This window comes from Salminus brasiliensis, chromosome 7, assembly GCF_030463535.1.
Source record: "Salminus brasiliensis chromosome 7, fSalBra1.hap2, whole genome shotgun sequence".
Classification (NCBI taxonomy): domain Eukaryota; kingdom Metazoa; phylum Chordata; class Actinopteri; order Characiformes; family Bryconidae; genus Salminus; species Salminus brasiliensis.
The window spans coordinates 25,938,669-25,962,844 of NC_132884.1; the positions used below are offsets into that span (position 1 = coordinate 25,938,669).

At 39.6% G+C, this 24,176-nt stretch overlaps 2 protein-coding genes across 6 annotated transcripts in view; both read right to left on the bottom strand.

Annotated features, from left to right (window-relative positions):
- Positions 1-14: 14 nt before the first annotated feature.
- hsd17b7 (hydroxysteroid (17-beta) dehydrogenase 7) lies at positions 15-6,808 on the bottom strand. Its single transcript, XM_072683038.1, has 9 exons — positions 6,743-6,808; positions 5,725-5,928; positions 5,409-5,501; positions 4,171-4,285; positions 3,194-3,388; positions 2,904-3,008; positions 2,726-2,782; positions 1,307-1,405; positions 15-1,000 (listed from the first exon to the last, which is right to left on the bottom strand). Exons 1-9 carry the CDS (start codon positions 6,799-6,801, stop codon positions 893-895), a joined length of 1,035 nt encoding a protein of 344 aa, XP_072539139.1. The 5' UTR covers positions 6,802-6,808; the 3' UTR covers positions 15-892.
- Positions 6,809-7,014: 206 nt separating this feature from the next.
- The window catches only part of ddr2a (discoidin domain receptor tyrosine kinase 2a), a 43,224-nt gene continuing 26,062 nt past the window's right edge, over positions 7,015-24,176 (bottom strand). For 3 of the 5 annotated variants that reach the window (XM_072684342.1, XM_072684343.1, XM_072684344.1), the window contains 15 exons: positions 22,320-22,422; positions 21,775-22,006; positions 21,293-21,440; positions 19,682-19,784; positions 18,490-18,673; positions 17,388-17,628; positions 16,280-16,345; positions 15,997-16,133; positions 15,500-15,713; positions 14,289-14,515; positions 13,937-14,064; positions 13,507-13,704; positions 12,360-12,594; positions 12,079-12,228; positions 7,015-10,268 (listed from right to left, as the gene is read on the bottom strand). In XM_072684342.1, coding sequence (XP_072540443.1) covers positions 10,137-10,268; positions 12,079-12,228; positions 12,360-12,594; positions 13,507-13,704; positions 13,937-14,064; positions 14,289-14,515; positions 15,500-15,713; positions 15,997-16,133; positions 16,280-16,345; positions 17,388-17,628; positions 18,490-18,673; positions 19,682-19,784; positions 21,293-21,440; positions 21,775-22,006; positions 22,320-22,422 — 2,498 coding nt within the window. In that variant the 3' untranslated portion in view covers positions 7,015-10,136. The remainder of the gene's footprint in view (positions 10,269-12,078; positions 12,229-12,359; positions 12,595-13,506; positions 13,705-13,936; positions 14,065-14,288; positions 14,516-15,499; positions 15,714-15,996; positions 16,134-16,279; positions 16,346-17,387; positions 17,629-18,489; positions 18,674-19,681; positions 19,785-21,292; positions 21,441-21,774; positions 22,007-22,319; positions 22,423-24,176) is intronic. The other 2 variants (XM_072684345.1, XM_072684346.1) reach the window with 2 other exon arrangements.

The following is a 24,176-nucleotide window of genomic DNA, read 5'->3' on the forward strand; positions in this document are numbered from 1 at the left end:
ACAGGAGTCAGTTAGAAAATAATTAGTTTATAGGAATGTTTTGAAGATCAGGTAAAGTTCAAACCACACAAGGCACCTCTCTAATTTCAGAATCTAAACTCATCCATATGCTCAGATAGGTAGTATTTAATTACTGTTTTGCAGAGCAGTTGGCAGAAAGGCACTGTACAGGCAAGGATGATCATTAGAAAGAAATCAGTTATCTAGAATTATGTTGTAGATTGGTTTGGCTCAGATAAAAGGCCTACAGGACCACCCTCTGACCAAATAACCCCCCAAAATCACAACCCTTAGAATGTATAGATGTCTTAAAAAAAACAACAATAATACTACTACTACTACTACTAATAAAGGTGTGTCTACTGTATAAGCCCCTCCTTGCCTTGTTTTGGTCACTCGCTGTGGTTTTCATTAAAAATATACAATTATAATCACTATACTTGACTTGCACTATACAGACAAAAGTATTGGGACACCTTCTCATTAACGGGTTCTTTTAAAATCAAGGGTATTTATATATATATAAATATATATATATATATATATATACTGTGAGGATTTTATTGCTTTCAATGACAAGAGCGTTAGTGAAGTCAGGATGTTGGATAATCACCCCTCCACCTCACCCTCAACTCATCCCAAAAGTATTGGATGTCGCACCAACCATCATACCAGAGAACAGTTCCACTGCTCAATGCTGGGGGCTTTATACCCTTCTAGCCCACGCATGCCATTAGGCATGGTGTCAATCGGTTTAATGAGTTAAAATGTAAAAAACATAATTCTCACATGTGTATTTCACATCACATACAACAGTGTAAACTCACACTAGTGAGTTTTCTACAAAGCGTGTTTGCATGGTAAAATCTCCTTTACACTCCATTTGGGTGATTTATGATCTGCGCTCAAGATCTTCATTTTTCAGTTTCTTCCGAACTGTGTCTTCCAGCTCTAGTAATTTCTCATAGAGCGCCTCTGCCATGGTGTCATCAACATCCATCTAAACACACACACACACACACACACACACAAACACAAACACAAACACAAACACAAACACAAACACAAACACAAACACAAACACACACACACACACACACACAAACACAAACACAAACACAAACACTGTAATTTCACTTCCAGATAAGCACTTCCATCCAGAAGGTCAGGTCTGTGTTTTTGTTAGGACAGTCGTGGTAAGGGTAAACTTGAAGTCATGCAGAACATGACTGATTGTTTTTCACTGAAAATGTGACTGAAATGGCACTGTGAAGCTGTAAGAGAAGGGTCTAATGCCAGCTCTGACCTTGTGAGGCTGAGTATAGTTGTTTCCCAGGCCGGAGGTCAAACTGTGATATTTGGCCATTGGATCCAGTGCCTCAGGTTTCTGCTTAAACAGCCAAAACTGGAATACAAAACCATAGCTGAATACCGACCTTGACGCAGCAACACAAAACAAATATGAATGCAGGTAAATGTGTGTTGCAGTTTTAAATGTGCCATAGAATTTATCCAGTATTTTAAGTTATCATGTATAAATAATGAGTAAAAATATTAGCCCATGCTTTTCCTTCTGATGTGTGTTTAGCTTCAATCTCGTACTCAGGATAGTTCAGCTAGTTGTCAAGGGAGAGGATACTGGAGAGAAGAGATGGCAAAAGCAGCTAGCGTTAACCTTTAGCCTAGCGTGAAGCTTTGGTGTTGGCATTTGGAATCATGACCCTAGGCAATGATTTTTTTTATTTTTATGGAAAATTATATAATTATAACTATACTTATTAATAGGGTTCCAATGGTATGACAGCTCTCTCAGAAAATATTGCGTTTTTACGGTATCATAGTACACAATATACAGTACTTCACAATTGTTCTTATTCATCTTCATTTTATTATTATTATTATCAGGTATAATGACCTTTAAAGGAATAAAAACATATGTTTTAATGAACAAATGCTTTACTACAGATATAACCTTTTAAAATGGTTATAACAGAAGTATATGTAAAAAGTCCCCCTTCTGATAATAAACAGTAAATACATAAGAAGGCTACAAATGAGGTGGATCCTTTTTTAACTGTTTCATATCTAGATAATGAATATTCTATTAGATTAATTTTATTAGATTGATTTAATTAGATGAGATTAATTTGCTGATTATTTTCTCATTGACTGTCCTTCCAAAGTTCAAACATAGTAAATAATTGGTGGGAAGCTCTGTTTTGTTGCATTTTTGTAAATGCTGGTATTAAACACATGTACCTGGTATGATGATCATTCATTTTCATATCATGGCATAACTAAAACCAGTATACCGCTGAAACCCTACTTTGTATAAGCTGTGAATCCTAACCCAAACCCAAAAACTGCATGGATAAGCAATCATTAATCTTTCAGCTGTATTATAAATAATTCAGTGACTACTAAATTTCGTGTTATGAGAGTCGGGAACCACAGGTAGAGCTTGGAATGGTTTCAGCCTCTTAAAGGAATACTCCAGAAATGTTGGAACCAGCAGTCTATCTATAGCTTGTGATTGATTACTGCGGACAATACGTTTGCCACGTTTCCCTCCCTGTAGGTACACATGGGTCATTAAGGGTCAAGGTGTTTAATTCGATTAGAAAGGGTTTCTGCCAGCTTTTGGATTTATACTGGCCGTCATTAGAAATAGAAACCTAAATTAAACTACAGTAGATGTGCATATGTGTAACTGCATGGCACATACCAAAGCCTCAGCTCCATTATAAGGTGTGAGGGTAAAACTGTTGGTGAATATTCTTATCTGAGCAGAAAAAAAGAATAAAAACAGCAACAGCATCATCTACTGAAATACATATAGGATGGCTATATGAAAATATACCAAGTACAATACACATTTATCTTATTAAATATTGGGAACTTACAAACCACATTATGGGCATGATAAAAGTCCAGAAGAAGGAGGGTAGAATGCCATAGGTTAGGTTAGTCATCACAAGTCCAGGGCACATTGCTGATGAATACAGACCCTATAGGACATATAGGAGTATAATAAATACCTTTGGTGATGATAAAAAATGCTCATGATAATGTCTAATTCAGGGTCACAGTCAGCGCTGTGGGTGGGATCTGCTTTAGGGAAGGCAGTATAATGATGTGTTGTCATTATCATGTAAATTACACCACAATGTGCTGTTTTTTGTGCTGCCATCACCTGGTTGTTATAGTGACGGTTGAAGGCCAGACTCAGCAGGTCTGCGGCGTATTTGGAGGAGCTGTAAGGCTCTTTGCCTTGCTTGTGCTGCAGGTCATCCAGACTGAATGCTGACCGGCGGGCATTACTGGACGATGTCCAGATGACCTGAGAGCTACTGCCTGGACGGCACAACAGGGGCTCCAGCTCTCGTACCTGCAACAAGAGGAACAAACAGAAACATCAGTGAAGGCCGTGCTGGAAAAACACCAGCCTACAAGTTTGTGTAGGTGATCCATGATCAAAAAGTGTGATTCTGGAGGTGGAGGATTCATGGAGGTGGATCTTAGGAGAAGCATCTTGATTACTTGCTAAACTGCAGCATAAGCAAAGTGAGGGCTACAACTTAGATAAACAGGTCAAACTGAAAAGAAGGGTACACAAAAGTTCAGTGTCCAGACCTTACCTTCTTTTCAAAGTAATACTATTGTTAATAATTACTGTTATTGTTTTATGATGAGTGTACTGGTTTTGTTCTGACTGTGATAATATATTGGGTTATTACTAGTAGGTCCCAAATATTTGACTATTATTTGAATATAGTATTATTTGAATATTTGAAGCTGTACAAACCCAATATCGCCTTAAGCAAAACACAAAAATAGAAAAAAAGGAGTTTGTATGAGCAGAAAAGACAAGGACAGAAACCTAAACCCTAAAGGTCCTCTATCTGTGCTGCTAAGGCCAGCGGAAAACCGATACCTGACCTACCGGCTCACCCGACCCATCACAACTACTGCAACTTTAATGCACACCTGAGCCGCAGTATTGGCCCTGCCACAAAAAAAGCCTCAGACTAACTGCTCTGTAATTCTGTCTCAGCTTGAGCTTTTACATCTGATGAGCAGGACTTTAAATCAGCCATCACAAGAGACATCAGAGGAGCCAAAAGTGTAAAAAAAGACTTAAATGACCTGGATTTCTTTATCTCTACTCACCAATATGAAATGACCGAAGAGATTAGTAGCGAACACTTGCTGTAGACCATCTGAGGTGACCGCGTCTTTCTGGGTCAAGAGACCCTCACCCGTTGAAAACATGTGAATCGCCTTACTGTGAACAAAGCATATCCGTAAGTGAGCAGGTTTCTACTGGGTAAAGTTAAGTGCTTTTAAAAAATAATTTATTTGTCCCTCACAATTTTTTTGTGATTTTATAGAACAAAAACAATTTCTTGTTAAATGACCATTTTCACACTGTCTCTATTCCTTGTTGTTGTTCCTCTAAGACTGATATATGCAAATCTCTGTTCTGATTGGCTGCCCTGTACTGTGCTTCATTTGAAAAGCAGTTCAAAGCAAAACACTCCTTCTAACGTCAGTCTGAATGGGCAGGGCTACTGTTGTATGCTGCATAGGTGACTATGTATGTAAATACTAGAGGCAGGGGGTGGGGGGGGTAGATTCTTACATGCATCTTAATTCTGAATTGAATCTAATCTAAACATCAAAAATGGGTTTTCTAAATGTTAACTTTTAACGTTATGTTGACGGAAGCCAAAAGGCGGACGATGGATGGATGAGCGAAAGACACGACTAGTGTCCTCTGCTTTAAAAGCTAGCATATGGAAGCATCCGCTACTTGCTTTGGCTTTTCTGAGTTGGGTGGCAGCTTTGACATCGCTCGCTCGGTGGTCCTGTGGATGGCAGACTGTTACTGCTGCTACTCAAAGGACTATTGAAGATATTTTACTGACACACGGACATCCATTGCCATAGAATCTTGTGTCACCATAAGTGCACATTTATTATCCACGAGGGGCAGCTAGCGTCTCATGTGCTCTAAAACAAAAGCAGTAAATGAGAGCCATGGGTGCAGATATGGAGGAATGACAGATTTAGTGTTAGTTACTGATAACACTCTAACATGTCTGTTCCTGCTGAACCGAGTAATTGCAATGCCTACATGCCAAACATTGGCCTCTCAGCGATCACTCAAGCTCCCCACTGTGTCAAGGTGTTTTTCCACAGCCCTACTGCAAAACCTACCAGTAGACTTGCCACATCAATTCCCTTTGTTTAATTAATAATAGATATTGGAAGTAAAACCAGTATGGATCATTAAAAATACTTTGCTTTATAGGCCCTTTAAGCAATATGTCAACAGCTGTACATGTTACTGTACTACATGCTGCACTGTACATTCATACAGTATATACAGAGTGCTGGGTTTGTACCTGGAAAACAAGCCTTTGTAGAAAGCTTTGTGATCCACCTGTGGATTAAGCATGATTCCAGCGTTTAGGTAAAGGCAGTCCAGCCTGTTGTACCTGTTGAGAACAAGGATAACTGAGTCTGAGACTGCAGAGAACGCCTCAAGTCAGTTAGATCAACAAACCTTTCCTAAGTTAAAGTGAGGTGAAGTATAAGAGCAGGAAAACAGGACATGGGTACTCCAGGACCAGGGTTGGGAAGCAGTAACACATATTTTCAGTTTTGCAGTTTCTTATTTTGAGAGAGTGAACCAAAGGGTCTCCAGCAAATAAACTTTACCTCTGTCTGACCTCCTTGGCAGCTCTGAGGACAGAGCGCATGCATCCGACATCTAGCTGGACGAGGGAAATGTGTGCCTCTGGGTGGGAGACCAGGAGGGCCTGGCGAGCAGCCTCAGCCCTCTGGCCGTTTCTACAAGCCAGACACAGCTGCAACTGAGCATCGTGGCTCAGGAGGCGCTCACAGAGGGCAAGGCCGATGCCACTGTGCACAGACGGACAGACACACACACACACACACACACACAATGCAAAGGAAATCAGTGATAAGTTAGGATTATTAAATCACATAATAGAGGGTATGCACTGACAGTCCGGCTGGAACACAACCACTTTAGTCGGCCTGAGTGGCAGTCTGTTCATTAGGGAAACAGCCCAACTCATGGCTGCCACTCAGTCTGTGTTTTGACCGCTGAGTGGGCGTGACCGCAGGGACTCCCGCCCCCTGAGACGTCACCTGCACGCCTTACCTCCTCCATACCATGTTTCTTTATATGAATTTCACACATCCACACAGACCTACTGCTGGACACGAGGTGAACATTACAAGGCCATTGGCTGCTGTTTGTCAGTTAGCTGCATGGGTTCATAGAAAAAGTCTTATGAAGACATTGTGAATGGCTTAGATCCATCATTTCATTTGCATTTAATTACTTTATAAAACTTAGTTTTCGATATTTAACAGATATATTCAGTTTAAGTACCTTAAAAGCGTTTATCTGAAAATGTCACGAACTATTTTTCATTCCAAAAAGAATGAGGACATTTCAGGTCACTCTTTCTTCATATCGCACGTCGTGAACATTACAGGGAACATTACAGAAACGTTAAAGGCAGCTAGTCAACACAGCGCTGCTGTTGGTGCACTATGCACAACCTCCCTATACGGAGGCTAAGGTGAAAATACGTGTGTAACTCGTGTCGAAATGGTCAGAGATGTAGCACTATGAACATGTCCCAGCCTGAGTGAAGCCAGTGTTACACACACGTTGTACAGAAGCATGAACTCGGATGTTTACCTGTTCGCCCCGGTCACCAGCACCACCCGGCTCATCCCCGCCGCTCTTCCACACTTCATGACGGCTCCACACTGCGCGCGAGGTTACTGTAGGAATAGGCTCCTCCCCTATGGTCTTATTGGATGTCATCGCATCACCAACCAATAAAATCGTTCCTCTGTCTGACGTAAGCCGAACAAAGGCCAATGGCGTTGTCCCTACAGTCAGGCCAGCAGTGTGGAATTTGACTCCAGTGCTGGTGAGCAGGGTGAGGAGGACACAGGCAGCCAATCCCAAATTCACTCACTTTTATTTCAGTTTACAGTGACCCATTCCAATATGGCCGAAACAAGGCGTTTAGCATCAGCTGAAGGAATGATCTGAGAGTACAGAGACTAGAATCACTACACATGATGGTACAGACATCAATACCTGCACATTTCCGCTGACAACAATAAAGCAGATGCTGTGAAGGAGTCAGCTTGTGTGAAATCCATGCTTTTTGATAAAAATGGCAGGACAAATTCACCGGTTTACTACAAATTATACACTTTCCTACCATGAACAATGTATGCTCCAGGAGGAACCATCAAAAAATAAAAAGAAACAAAAGGTTTAATAGTAAATGTCAACACAGACGCAGAAAACAAAAGGCTTAACACATCATTTAAAGAGACATTTCACTCTGGTGGTCTTACTTGAATCTAATCGATCTGCAAAAAAGCAAAGAGGTTTTTAGAAAAAGTGGTAAAGAAATAAGAAAGTCTTTATCAGGCAGGCTGACACATGACTGCATGCTTTGCTCAATGAATGAACTACTTACACACTCTGGGCCTTCTGAGAGGCTGCCTGTAACACTATATGGGGCAAAGTTGACTGATAAATAGTCATGTGAATGTTCACCATAACAGGACTTGAAGAGTTGAACAGAGAACTGGTGTTGACATCCTGGTACTTCAAATGCACAGAAATCTCAGCACCACCACCAGAGACCACCAAAACACTTCAACCTACACCACCACCACTTTCCCTGATTACGCTCAATGACCATAAAATCACACCTAGCCTAGTCGTAGTTAGTGCATTTAGAGCAGTAGAAAAGCCAAACTGCCCTGGACTCCAGTCCCCAATGACCTTTGATCTAGATGATCAACAACCTACCGTTGGTTTTCTACGAGTTTTGTACGTGCAGAACTTTTAGCATCCTATATCACAACCTACTGTGAGTCTCCCTAGTCCTTCTCAGCATTACACATCCATTATTTATCCCAAAGGGCTTTCTGCAACATTTCTACCAAATACATAAAAAAAGGCAAAATAGCTTATCTTGACCTTTTTTACATTTTCTCAGCAACATTACTTACTGTAAAACGTTTAATATGCACACTGCATACTTTTTACTTTAAACAAATATAATACACAAACAGAAGACATAAACAGAAGAGGATAGAATATGAATATACTGCATACACCTAAAAAGCTGAGTGAAAAAACTGCCTTAGAAAAGATGACAACAGACTACACTGATCTTCCAACTTAATGTACCTATTGCTAAGGAGGAATGACAAGAATTTATTGGTCATTTCCAAAAATGCGAACCTACAGTATACGTATGTGCATATCTGTGCTAAGATAACTGAAACCAATGGAAAAAAGCAATGGAAAATGGTAAAATAGGAATGTCACATATGAAACCATTAAATGTTCTCATTTGAAGTAGGAATAAAAATAGAAAGCAGGAAACATACATATAAATATTAAACTACATCAAACTATAATGCAATGTAAAACGGTTGCAACAGTTATGGGACAACTCCAGCAATTCTCCAAAATTTCTGCATATTTTAATGGTTAAGATGTAAGCAAAGGCAGACCTGTTCACAGTGGTGGTGACATGAACTAGCTGTAAACAGATTAACACCAATAACCCCTAAATAACCCCTAAACTGAATACCTCTAAAATTCTAGTTATCCCTCAAAATGTATTATATAACCTAATTATTGTCGCTTACTAAAAAACTATAATAGTTGTAAACAAACTTGCAAAAATTAAAAAAAATATTTGAACACAGCAACACACAATATTTTATATCATGTGGACATGATAAATGTGCTAATAAATAGCTCTTGGAATAAAATCCTATTATTAACTACATTAAGAATTCTTATCTCCTCTTAAGTAATAATGTATGAATAGTTTTTTGTACAGTGATGATACCAATAGAGAGGTGCATGCAGGGCCTTGTACGGAAAAATAATATCATTTATTATAAATGAAATATCAATATCAGAAAATATATCATTTTTACCACTGGATTGGACAGTTTTGTTTCTACAATTTCAGATGTATAAACATTTAATGTGGGTCCACTGGTTACATTGGATAGCACATAAATTCTTTATGTGGACACTTTATTATGTTACTGCTATTAATCCATTCATGCTGCTACACTTATCTCATATCGTGATTAGTTTACTATTTATGTCTACCCTTCTTATATTCTAGGTTATTATTATTATTATTTTATTTATTCATAATTGCTCTTTGGGTGTAACTGGGACCTTGAAATCTCAATTTCGTTCCACCCTCATGTACCACATGTGATGCGAATGACAATAAAAACTCGAATCCTTGAATCCTTTGCTTATCTTAATGATTCAAGTATGCAGATGTTTTTGAAAATATGGTGAAAATCCCCCCTAACAAATGTTGTGTTTAAAAAGTGTCCTTTTAAAATGTTGATTTTCTTTAGGTCCATGCATGCTTGGGCCTAATACACTTATTTGTAGGTTATTCAGTTTGCTTAAAAAACAACAACAAAAAACCAAACAATTAAAACTGTCTGAGATGAAGTTCAAAAATTAGAAACAAATCTTAACACATTTGTTGAGATACATGAAAATCTGGATTATGTAAAAAGAAAATCGAAACTCTTATTTACATTCAAGCTGTCTTCTAATTAAACGCAAACATAATACATAACATTTGCAACTGTATCAAGCTTCACTAAGTTTCACTATTGTTTTGATAGGAACTATTTTCTGAGATTTATCAAATGTCTTAAGCATAAAATATTTAAAAATACAAAATTACAAAGTATTCTTTTCAAAAGTGCCTGAACTCACTGCTACATTTTATTTAGCCTCCTAGTCCTCTACCTTGTGCCAACCAAAGGCATTTAGTTATAGGTGCATTCAATATGATGACCATATGTGTACCATCTGTACCTTCTAAACCTTTTCAGTTGTGAACAATCCAACCGAAAAGGGGCCGTAGAACAAATCTGGATACCTTTCCATGGGACTGTGCGGAAGGAGGTGTGTGTTAGTGTATGTGCGGTTGTGTAGGTGTCTGGAGTCCTGTGGGCACACTAAAGCGTCTCTGGCAGTGCTGCGGTTGGTGAAGGAGCTGGCACTAAGGTTTGCACTCTAGCAGTACTCGATGGATCTCCTGGAAAGATGGTCTCTCTTTGGCGTTTCTGTGCCAGCAACTCAACATGAGCTTGTAGACGGGGTCAGGACACATGGGTGGCTGCGGCAAGTAGATCTAGGAATGGGAAAATACTCATAAGTGTCAGATATTTTTAAGAACTTGATTCTTATATATATATATATATATATATATATATATATATATATATATATATATATATATATATATATATATATATATAATTTTTCTTTGAATAATAATTTTTTTACTAGACCAGTAGTAGTTTTTTTTTTGTTACTTCAGAGTTCATATATGTAAACGACCCCCTTTTGATTGGATGTCATGTATTGTGTCTCATTTAAATGGCACAATGATTCAGACCTCAAGTGCCCCAGCCTGCAAGTCTGTATTGTTCTAGACAACTTAGATTTTGTGAAGTGTTTATTGGTACTTTTGTGAATAGTTACAAATATGTGGAGGACATGGGTTGCAAGTGAGAAGGCATAGCACACCTCCCAAAGCTAGGGAGTGTAAGGTAACGGCTAATGGGTAAATGGTACATACACACTATCAATAACTTCAATCTGACAAAAGTAATAATAAATAAAAATTCTATTAAAATGAACAAATGAAAATCTGACATTGATTTTGAACCATGCTTTAACAGAATTATAAAAAAAAAAATAAACTTATAAAACAGGCCTGGACAAAAATGATGGTCCCCTTAACTAAATATTTTGTTGCACAACTTTTTGAGGCAATTACTGCAATCAAACAATTCCTGTATCTGTCAATGAGATTTCTGCACTTCTCAGCAGGTATTTTGGCCCACTCCTCATAAGCAAACTGCTCCCGTTATCTCAAGTTTGAAGGGTGCCTTTTCCAAATGGCATGTTTCAGCTCCTTCCAAAGATGCTCAATAGGATTTAGGTCAGGGCTCTTAGAAAGCCACTTCAGAATAGTCCAATGTTTTCCTCTTAGCCATTCTTGGGTGTTTTAGCTGTGTTTTGGATGTCATTATCCTGTTGCAAGACCCATGACCTACGACTGAGACCAAGCTTTCTGACACTGGACAGCACATTTCTCTCTCTCTTTCATTGTACCCTGCACAGATTCAAGACATCCTTTGCCAGATGCCGCAAAGCAGCCCCAGGACATAACATCCTCAATGTTTCACAGTAGAGACAGTGTTCTGTTTTTGACATGCTTCATTTTTTTCATCTGTGAACATAGAGCTAATGTGCCTTAGCAAAAGGTTTTATCTGTCCATACGACATTCTCCCAGAATCTTTGGGGCTTGTCAACATGTAGTTTGGAAAATTCCAGTCTGGCTTTTTTATGATTTGTTTTCAACAATGGTGTCCTCCTTGGTCATCTCCCATCTCCACTTTGGCTCAAACAATGACAGATTTAGATTTAGATAACCATTACCTTTAACATTGTCTATAATTTTCTTTCTAATCTCCTGAGACAACTATTTCCTTTGCTTCCTCTGGTCCATGTTGAGTGTGGTACACACCATGTCACCAAACAGTACAGTGACTACCTGTAGCTCTATATATAGGCCCACTGACTGATTACAAGATTGTAGACACCTGTGATGCTAATTAGTGGACACACCTTGATTTACCATATCCCTTTGGTCACATTATTTTCAGGGGTACCATCATTTTTGTCCAGGCCTGTTTAATGAGTTTATTTTTTTAAATAATTCTTTTGAAGCATGGTTCAAAATCAATGTCGGATTTTAAGTTATTTCTGTGACCATTGTGGGTTTTTCTTTAACCAAGGGGTACCAACAATTTTGTCCACGTGTGTAAAAAAACCCCAAGAACTCCAGTGTCCCATGACATAGTCCCAAAATATCCTTAAACTTTAAAGCAAACATTTGCATGCTATGTATTTTTCCACAAATGCAAATTACCTGTCGCCTCTGGTCCCGGAAGAACTCCCCTGTGTTTTCGATGACCTGCTCATCTGAGAGCTGCGAGTAGGGCTGCTCCTTGCAGAACGTCAGTGTCTCCCAAAGAGTCACACCGAATGCCCACACATCACTGGCTGTGGTAAATTTACCCTGCCAAGTACATATAACCCAGATCAGATTCAGTGCATTTAGTGCAATTCAGTTCAGAGTTGTTATAACATGTTTATGTGTTCTATGTGGGTGTGGTCCTGAGAGAGGGAAAATGTTTGTTAGTGTACTACCAGCAGGATGCTTTCCCAGGACATCCAGCGGATGGGCAGCACGGCTCTGCCTTGGATGCGGTAATAATCTCCACTGTACAGGTTCCTGCTCATGCCAAAGTCTGCTATCTTGATGGTATAGTTTTTGCCGACTAGGCAGTTGCGGGTGGCGAGGTCTCTGTGCACAAAGTTCAGCGATGAGAGGTACTTCATGCCAGAAGCGATTTGGGTGGCCATGTGATGTAAGTTACTGTAGCTAAAGAGAAAAAAAAAATATTTAGCAAACATAAAAAACCTTAAAGCATCACAATATGAGACATTAAAAAATGCAGGATGGAGATGAACTCTGTATCTGTATATCTGTATCCGCATTACTTTAGTAAGACAATATGTTCTTTAGTAAGACTCTTTTTACACACCTGTGCATTTGTATTTATTATTATTAGTACATATTGTTATTAGTTTTGTATAGTGGCACTTATTTTACACTTGGATGGCACATTTGTCTGGACTTTCTTTGCACATTTATCACTGTTATGGTCACATTCCATCATTTATACTGTTTTAACTACCCTGTAAATGTCCTGTACATATCTTATGGATATGATATCTTGTTTTCTTATGTTTTATTTACTATTCTGTATTGAATGATATAGGCAGCAAATTTCCAGGATGTGCAAGTGAACACTACCTTTCACTGGCCATATTAATAATTTTCATGTTATTCTATATTCAGTAAAAAACAACAGTATATTTTTAAATATTATAAACAACATGCCAAAATGTATCATTTTTTAAAAATAACATTAAGAAAAAAAGATTACACAGATGAAACATTTGTGTTTGTGCGTACATTTTAACATTATAATTTATGACTTCACCTTCACCTAACTTTGTGCTTCTTACCCCAGGGTCAGGGGCATCTGGCCCTCTTAATGCCCCTTTACAATACTTTTTTTGTTCTATGACAGCAAAATGCGCAGCTCCAGATATTCTTATAATTATGTGATAGATTAATGCGTCATCATCCTGTACATGCTGAACTGCTGTGCAGATATGGTTTAGCTCTGTAGTGAATAGGCACTGTTTGTGTTTGGGGACATTTTCCCTATCCCCCTCACTAACAGTAAATTAATGTCATCCTAAAGAGGTAAATGTGAGCATCTACCTGACTGTCGGTGCGTTGCTGAGCAGGGCGATCATGCCCTCCGGTTCATGGCGGGACAGGAACTGGTTGAGGTCCCCGTTCTCCATGTACTCAGTGATCATGCACAGGGGATCTGAGCTCATGCATACTGCCAGGAGCCGAATAATGTTGGGATCTTTTAATCGCGACATGATCTTTATCTCTTTCAGAAAGTCATTCCTTTGAAAAATGAATAGACAAAGAGACTTTATTTTCAACAACATTATTAATCATGTAGTGTCTTGGATGGTCAGACTTCAGGCAAAAAGCAAAAGAAGAAGAAATTGAGAATTAAATGGGATAGTAAACAGAAAATATCAATCAATAATATCAATCAACATGTATTGGCTGTCACTCTGTGACATCCATTGACAATTCTGTACAAGCTAAATGATCAAATATTACACTTTACCTGGCATTTTTATTTGCATCTGTCCGTAACATTTTCACAGCCACGAGTACTGTCTGGTTGTCACTGACATCAAAGGAGAAATCTTCATCCATGTAGTCCTCCATGTCTTCTGCCTCACAAAGATGTACCTATGATACAGAGGGCAATAGCAGCCATTTACTACACAATATACTTTTATGGCTCCTGTGAGGAAACAATATTGCTGATCCATCACAAGTACAAAACAATACAAATGTACTTTTATTGTTAACAATTATGACTCTTGTAAACATTCCATTCCTTTTCAGCTAATCCATGCATTAAAACAGGCCGTTGAATGGAGCATCTTTTCACAGCTCACACCAGAACTGACCTCTCCAAACTGCCCCTCCCCCAACTTCTCCTTGAAGGTCAGCAGTTTCCGTGGAAACTCCTCCACGGCTATGTCCTTTCCTGATAGCAGATCCATGGTGAGGGCCGGCACAGCATAGGTGTTGCCCCCAGTTACGCCTTGCAAGTTGACAATGTCTGCCTCAGCGTAATGGGGGACACCCTCTTGAGCACTGGCCTGAGGAGACTTGGTGGTTGTGCAGGTCGATGCTGTGATGACAGGAACATTAGCTACTTCAAAGACAACAAATATACATAACATCGTAAATAGTTCTTAAAATTTATAGGACTAGTTCAGCCAAACACCTGATTCACATAGTAGTACTTGGTGTAATGTGTGCTGCACAGCTAAAGGTAGTAGTAGCAGCCATCTTAAAGCTTGAGGTTTGACTGTAGGGGTGAGAAATATACTGATATTTTATCGTATCTTGATCAATTTTGTTACTGTAATACACAATATGCTTTTTAAGCATATCAATAGCATTGTCAGTGCTCAAAGAAGACTAACACATATCAGAAACAGTATAATTAGTCTGGTTACTGGTTTACCTGGATGATGTGCAGCACTTTTTGTAAAAAAAACACTGTACTCAGTATGGGCGAGTATTTGAATGGTAGTGTTTAAGAATCTGTAGTAGCTAATGTATTTTCTCTGCAATCAGGTGAATTGCAATAAATAATGTGGTTGGTGTGGCGCAACAGATAACACCACTACCTGACACTGAGCTACCATACCATGTGGGAGACTGGGGTTTGATTCCCGGTCTGGGTGACTATGCTGCGCTACACCAATAAGAGTCCTTGGGCCAGACTCCTAACACTACATTGGCCCTCCTCTGTAATATGAGTAACCTTGTATGTCGCTCTGGATAAGAGCGTCTACTAAATGCCGTAAATGTAAATAATGTGTATCTTGAAAATGTCTTTAAATATTGTCATATAATTTTTTTACTATATTGCCCACCCCTTTTCGACTGTACTTTTGTCTATTTTTACAACTACAAACTACAAGCAAGTTCACACAATTTGTTGGCAGCCTATAGATTGTTAGCTACATTAGCCTCACAACTTCAGTAGCAAACTATGGACACTAAAAACGTCCTGGCTGATTGACCATGCTTGGGGTGAAGGCGAGGCCAAACATGCAAAAATTAAAATTTTCTTCAAATAATTTCTTTAAATAGCAGAACTCACCAGTATCTTCTGAGGTTTGTGAGAACTCAGGCAGTTTGCGGACCAGGCGGGAGGGCTCCTGGTAGTCCGGGCCGAGGGGAAAGATGCGCTCGTAGGTGGAGTTCGACTCCTGGTCACTTGGTGCTGAGGAGGGGTTGTTGTTGTTATAGGTGAAGGTCTCGCTCTGTATTGACAGACTAGCAGTTAGTTCATCGTCCAGCATCCTCCGTGATACCTGGAAAAGGGAGGCTCAGTGAAGGAAGCTAGAGGAGCAGCAGAAGGGTGCAGGAAAACTCCAGCTTGCTCCACGCCAATTTTATCCATATAGAAGTTCTGTACACATTTGAATTAAGTATACTTAATGCATTCATTCCAGAGTACTGACCGGAAAGTTCATTTGGTGGAAACCAGGTCTAAGGGAACACTGCACTCTGTTTAGGTAACCGTGTCTATCAGACCTCACAACCCAACAAACGATACCATCAGTAACATGAATGTTTGCACGGCAGAGGGCTCACCTTCTCCAGCATCTTCTGCCAGACTTGTCTCCAGAGTATGATGACAATGATGGCCACCAAGATGAAGATGATGGCTACCAAACAGCCAATCAGAATACGAGTGTTGCTGTCATCTACTTTGTGAATAGGATTATCCCCTGAGGAGGGGATACAAAGGGAAAGATTCTTTTGAGTGAGCAAGCACTATGCTTAGGGGAAACGTGTATAGAGCCTATTGTTATTAAGCACAAAGACTTTAGCCCCTCAGTGGAGCGTAAAGTGAACGATCAGCAGGAGGTCTAACCTGGCTGAGTGCTGGTTGGAGGGCCAGACTTGGGGGGAGCGAGAGTTGTGTTGTACATGGCTGTATCTGAAAAAGCAGAAGCACATATTGAAGAGAAATTTCAATGAAGTTTGGTGAATTCTGACATTACAGCAAAAGCTTGTATCTCTGTGAAGGGTCAGTCTGTGCCATCGGCTGCCAGCAGAGGGCGAAGGCGGTGAAGTGCTATTAGCCGGTAAAACTTTAACACCAGGGGCTAATTAGCACCAACCTGATGCACCTGCTGCTCTCTTGTATTTAAGGCTTGGGAGACAGCTCAGCTTTGTCACACCTTAGTTGAGGGTTGAGGTTTTCTAAAAGAAAAGAAATGAACAGAAGAAAAGAAAAGAAAAGAGAAGAGAAAAGGACACAATATACAAGAGAACAGCTCTAAACTAAAAGAGAGCAAAAATGCAGAGCAGAAAAGAAATGAGAAGAGATATCACAGGTCTAATCAAAAAGATAACAGTCAGAGCTGAAGAACATTCACGGCTCTAATCTTCAGTTAAAATATATAAAAGTTGAAAAGAAATCAGCTTCTTCTCTCTTGAGGGGTGTATTTATGTTTGGTTATTTTCTTTTTGGTTTAGGGAGGCTGTCTTCTTTTTTTTTTGAGCATATTGCCGTCTCCTTTGTTTGTTTTCCAACAATTTACTTTTTATTAGTCAGGGGAGTGTAGTTCTCCATGGCGTAGCGCTAAGGTACTGGACGTGTGTCGCCAAAGTTGCCAGTTCAAATCCAGCTGAGAGTGACTCCTCTCCCAAAGTGCATAACACACTTACTGTCCCTACAACAATATTTATTATATCCCATTATATTATCTATCCATCTATAAATAACAATAAAAATAATAAATAAAGATATTATTTAAACAATTCCGTTCTTATAAAACCCGTTCTCACTGGGTCCATTCCCAATGACAATCTAGTGGTACTTTAAATGTAAGTTCGTTTAAATTACTATTATTATGTTTCTATTAGCCTATTCAACCGGAATTGCTGAAGCAATGAAGGAAGAAAAGTGTCAATTCTGTAAATGATGTAAAACCACTGACACTGATACTTTTTTTTATATAGTATTTTAAGCTCACCTGACTGGAAAGTGATTTCACTGAACATCATCCACATGTCAGCGAAGTAATACTGGCACTTGATGGCACTGGCCATGTGGTTGTGGAGGGAGACAGTGACGAAGCGAGCACTCGGGTTCACATCGTCCATTACAGGGCTAAATGACACAGGGGTGGGTTCCCAGTCTGACTCTGAACGGAAATAACACACCACCTTCTGGAAAGTCTTCACTCTCTGAGAGAACATGTTATTGCAGTGGACCTGAAACAAAAGGAGAAAAAAGTCTGATAGAAGTCTGATTTATAACACAAAGAGCCTGATAAAGCCTTCCGGCCAAACTTAACAAGGTATCTTAAGAAATAAAACCAAACAGGTTTTTTTTTCCCCCCTGAATTTTCTCCATTGCCAATTCCCACCAGCTAGCAAGGATTGTCCCATAACATGATGCTAAGGTGGTGTGTTATTCTGGAAGGGTCTAGGTCAGCATGTTCTTCCTCATGTCACATAAAGCTAGCTACACATTTTTTTTAAACTTCCCCTAACACAATGTCACTAGATAGCTGAACTTGGAGAACACTTATTATCATCCTGCTAAGGGATGGAGGAAATGGAAGGTCAAATATATTCTCTGGGACTCCCACATAGACAGCTCGGTCATGAGATCAAACCAGCGATCCCCACTGATAGGGTCAAAGTTGAGACAGCTGCGCAACTTGAGGGCCCCTTATATGTCTTCTACAAAACATAAATTGTTATATCTCACTTTTTTCCATAAAGAACATTTCTACGTATATATTCTTATTCTTGAGAATTCAAGATCTTTTAGATCTCTTTTCTTGGCAAAAGGGATCTTTGGAAAGGTCATGTATTTGGAAAGCTAACTAAGGAGCTGAATAAGGCATGTTTGGTTAGGAGAAACCCACAACTGGAGCTTGACTGCCCTAAATCTAGAACAACAAAAACAACAGATGATATAGTAACTTATAAAAACAGGTATAAAAGACTCTACAGATATTTCTTATGATAAGTTACCAATCTTCATTTTCTTCATTTAGAAGAAAAGCTTGTCAAATTATGTTGAAATGGGGAGAGATGAGACAGCGCCCTGCGGTAATAGAATACCTTCATGGTGGTAAAATTGCGGGTTCGGTCGAACTCAAACATGATCTCTACATATCCACTGGGGAAGCTCTCGTTAGTCCAGCCCACATAGTCATAGCCAGGCCACACGTTGTAGACATGACTGAGAACGAAATCGTCCAGACCACACATACCATCCGTCAACTGCCCCAACCCTTCTGTCATACTAGAGGGAGAGAGCCAGAGAGAGGAATATTCATTAGGGATTACAATTACTCTGCAATTTGCAACATAATTAGACCCCCATTTTTAGAAAATTATATACATTGGTGTTGCAATATAAGGTGGGAAATGTTTACAATACAAAATGTTTCACAATACATATCACAGTATTTATTTTCTCTGACTTAAACATTTTAAATCATTAAAACATTTTAAAATAGGTATGAAAAGAACAGAAAGCAATAAATAATTGACAAAAATACTAACATAAGATAATACTATGGTCCTCCAATCAGCTGTTAGCTACTATGCCGTTACTATGCACTGTACACTGATCGTATTTACATTATTAATAGGCCTATAAAAGCTATAAATCTCCCAAGAATGCTATTACCAATTTCACCACTAGGTGATAGCACAACTTTAGTATGAAACCAGGCTTACACCCAAGTGAGGTCTTTCAGTTAGTGGTTTTATGACTGTGAGAGTGTGGGCTGCTCTGTGGTATTCTGCACAGACACGCACACACACACACATGCGCACACCCATATACGCACACTGTCATGGAAGGCATTGTTCAGCAAGCCATGAGTCAAATCCTCCCATGAACACTGAAACCACTCTCTCATCTCTGTCTCTCGCTGTAGTCATAGCAACCGGATGCAATAACAGTGCCACTCTGGGCACTTTTCATCTTAACTGGTCAGAGGTCAGTTTCCCTTGTACCAGACTTTCAGTAACCCACCCAGACCTAATCCAAACCCTGAATTAGTGTGGGATGACCAAGACTGCTACGACTATAGGCATGTTAATATCAAACATGACAAACCATATTGTATATGAGCTCTGAAAACAGACAAGCTGCTCTTCCTGTTACTGTAACCAGTCATTAAGCTCAAAATACACAATGGTTTTATGTTTAGTTTGGATTAGACTAAGCAGGAAGGCAAGTTACATAATTCCTGTCCGACTCCAGAGCTCTGTCTCAGGCTCAAAGTGAAAGAATACTGACCTGTAACTCATGGCACCATCATACACAGAGTCATTGAGGTGAATGAGCTGGCTGTGCAGGATCATCTGCTGCCCCAGTGGGGCATTGTATGACACCAAACCATCTAAAAACACACAGGGTAATACCATTACTTCAACAGGTAAACTGTGACAGTGGAAAAATAACCTACAATTATATAAGTTTGCTTCTTTAGTTTAGCACGATAGCTAAGAAGTCTTGGACGTTTATACATCGCCTGCGCAAACTGTATGCCTATGTCATGCCATACATGCCACGCTTAACTTTAACCATGTCAGTAATCTCAAATAAACTTGCTATTGTGGTTTTTGACACTGTAGAGAGCAGGAGAGGAGGATTTTTTTAATGTAAAAAAAATAGAACGTGCTTTTGGTCATCTTCTCATACCTCTGTGAATATAGACAGTAATCAGACAGATTACCCGATGTGAGGGTGAAAGTACAATTCATCCTAAAGGATGTTTTTTCCCCAATAAAATCAACTTTCTTTTTTATTGTGTTTTGATGATCGTCGTGTTTTGAGTTTTGTGTATTCATCATGGAATTCACACTGACATTGTTTTATTCTCCTGGTGGCTGTAATATAGCATCATATTGAACCACGTAAACAACTTACAATGAGAGCTAGCCAAGCTAAAGTACAGCCTCCACACTGAGTGTGTGTAATTTGGCTCATGCTACTTAGAACTGAATTAAATTTGCTTTGTTTTACTTTTAGAGACTTTTTACAACAAGCTTTTTCTGTTACATTTAATCCTGCCCATGGGGTAAGTTGTAACATTTGCATATAATCTGATTATATTTCAATATATTCATCTTGCTCAAATACTTTTATTTTAAATTCTTTTGCAAAAATAAAATACAAATAGGACGTCTCCTGCCTCCTCAGCATTCTGTCCAGCATGCTTATTAGGTGTTAGCTATTTTAGCCTATTAGTTTCTATTCCAACCTGAAGACTTGAATTGGTATAGGTGCCAAAACTGTGTCATTTGGAACTGTTGCAAAACCTATCCTTACTAAGCAAACAGCTCTCGGCTCTATTCCAGTTACATTTTTAGAGGATTAGACAGAAAGTCATTTGCCACGATAATGTGTCTTGATATAGAGGAACTAAACTCTGCTGCTATCTAGGTCTGGTTCATTTACAGCAGATAGCAAGAAAAGGGCAGAGGGGAAAATGTTGAACCATGTCTCAGCAGCTGAACAGCAGCCAAACAGATTTGGTTCAAGCTGACAATGGTCTAATATACCACTATAAACCACTGTGTCATGCTAAAGATGTGTGAGACAGTGTGAGTCCGTAAGACATCGCTGTCAAGCCAGAAAACAGTGACTGCTTGTATGAGCTTAATCATTAAGCGTCATTAGGCAGGAGTCAGTAGGTTTTCAGCAGGAGCAATGAAATCACATACAAAAGAAGTACAGTAAGCACATTTCCCTTTTTTCAGAATGGCCGACCAAAGTGCACACTCACAGCCAGGCAGTTTGTAACGAGAAGTGACTTTTCTGATTAGTGCTTTTTCCAAAATAATGAAATTGATTTAGAAAGAAAGCTACAATATGGTTCTGGATGCAGTCAGCTTTTGTTCGTACCTAGCCATTCACACCCGTAGAGCTCCACACGCATACACACATTCATGGAGTGGTCGATGACAGGCATGAAGCGCACAAAGCGTGCAATGATGGGCGGCTCCAGGTCCTTCAGAACTATGTCATAGGCATTCCTGTTCCCCTCGATCACCTTCAACACAGCAGCCATCACAGACTTACAGAGTTAGCCATCGAATGATTTGTACAGTATTCTACTGACAACTGACAATCTTATTGAACAGTATGTTTAATATAGGGTACAGGGAACTACAGTGCTAATAAACTATTTATGAACACTTTATATGGCCAGGAATGTGTGAGAAGCCCTTTATTTTTTTCTTTAGCTTTTTACATACATGTACCATATGAACTGGGGAGCGATTGATAGATTTTGAAAGACAGAATGTTTACTTTTTTATTTAAAAAACTGATTATTTAGGTAGTAAGTAGTAAGTGAAGGAGGGGGAGTAATCTTCAGTACACACCTGCTTTCCCTGCCGGTTGCGCCAGGAGATCCAGCGGCTGCCATCCCGGCTGTATTTGATCTTGTAGGTCTGGGCAAACTCATTTCCGATGCCTCCCGCATGTCGCCCCTGAGTGCCCACCAGTGTGATAAAGTGTAGGGAGCGAAGGTCTATCTGCAGAAACTCCTTCATATTCTCTGGTTCTCCAGTGATCTCTGGACACCACGCACCGTCCCCATCCTCACACTCCAGTCTGTAACAGGGCGAAATGGCACGCAAGGTAAGAAACTTTATCAGGGGGTGGAATTCACCCTCAGCATGCTCAATGCCAGAAGCTAATCTAAAGCGGTTCATTTGTGGGTAAGAGGGGGGGTACTGATGGGACAGTTTAGTCTAAATGACATCGGCATTATTTAAGAGGAAACAAAATTGCATACTTCCACTGAGGTTTGGCGGAGGCCGCCCACATTTACCATGATGCAATTTTCTTCATAATGAGACCACTGAGAGAAAAACCCACAAACACACACACACACACACACACACATAGGCACACACCCGCTTACCTGCCATATTTTGCTGCTGTTGAGTCAGACCACTGACTTGAAGCAGAAATATCTTCATCTAAAATCTGCCCTCCAGACATCCCTAGAGGGGATCGACACACACCTGTAGAGGAAAATCCATACATAGGAATCAACTTCGCTGTTTATATTTGTCCAAGAAAGTAGTTCCAAGCGTTTGTACAGAAAACAACTTCAAATTTAATGTTTATTGAAGGTTAAACATATATTTATGGTTACAAATTGTGAATAAAGCAGACAGTGACAGACACTAATATATATCCCAAAGAAATGTGATTCTAGTTCTAACACATCCGCGTCAACTTAGCAAGGGCTTGACAACCTCTTTTAGCACATCTTCTAGAGGCCATTCCACTGAAAAACAAAAGGTGTCTCTAATATTTTTCAAATAAGTAAGATTTACATTAGGATCATTCTTTACAGTCATTCCACAGCAGTATTACAGGATTTCCTGTGTCTGTATTTTGCCCATCTGTGGCAGTGAACACAATCACTAGTGAATTGGGGAAGTAAGCAGTCACTTCAGCACAGTTAGCTGCCCTGCCTAAGGGCATCTCAGTCGTGAATGTTGAGATAGGAGAAAGCACTGTTTCTTTTTTGTCCCTTCCTGCTGGTCGTGGGGTCTGAACCCACGACCTTACGGCCCCAGGCTCGCTCCTCTAGCCTAAATTAAACACTTTTGCCTGTTTACTCTCAAACAGGTGGAAATCTCATTTTATGAGTAGTGTGAAACTAAGTTAATGAGGTGATGAATTAGAGTGAGGTGCGTTGAGAGTACAGAGGCTAAAACAGATCCAGCAGGGGACCCATTTAACTAGGAGGGAGTATCACTGGTCTACAGCATTCAGGTCTACAGTATAGAAATGATGTGTGTTATGAAAATATCCCTTGCCAGCAAAATATATATGTCTGACATAGAGCAAAATCAGAACTGCAATAACAATAAATAAACCAAACGTCTGAGGGCAGAACGCATTACTGAGGGAAAGGCGTGGGCAAAGTTTGAGGTGAAATTGAGCAACACTCTCCCATCCCCAACGATGTGGTTTCCCTACAGAAACGCGGTTTGGGAAATATATCATACTCCTTGGCTTGTATGATTAGTGCGGCCGCTAGACGTCCTCGTTTGGATTGAAACGTTGGTCAGAGCTTCACGGCATCTCCTGTGTGGTCTCTGCTCTCTTATTTACTTTACAAGGATGCGATTAAAGTCAACCCACCTCCTGAGAAAGTCTTTAAGAGCCTTTCTGTAATTTAATCCTGTTAGCAGCCTACCGAGAATCTGGGCTACGCCGTTAATGTTTATGAGCAAGAAATAGAATGTCATTACATGTGGATGCTGCTTGCTGTAAAAGCAAATGATGATGAAGAAGATTCTTTGATCAATATTGTTACAGTATGGCCCGGAGGAACAGGAGAAGGTTTTATACAGCTTTATGGTTCATTTCCGTTTGTCTGGCCTGCATGAGGCATCGCTGCTGGGTGGCACGGTCAAACACCCACACTCAGCAGGATGTGCTGGAACAGATGAAACACCTCACTGGAGTTCTATTGCTCTCTGATGGTTTGAAACCAAAGAACAACAACAGCTAAGGCTGGTTTGTTGAACTGACTGAATTATGGAGCCAGTCCTTACATTTAGAATTTTCCACATTTTACAATGCAATACAACAACAAATAATACACATGGATCAAGGCTGTGACCAAAGAGTGTTAAATAAATATAGCATATAGCAAGGGCTTAAAAGTCACATGTCATGGACAATTAAAATTCCGATGATTCGATTTGATACATAAGCCCACACAAATGTCTAAATGGTAAAAAAACACACATTAATA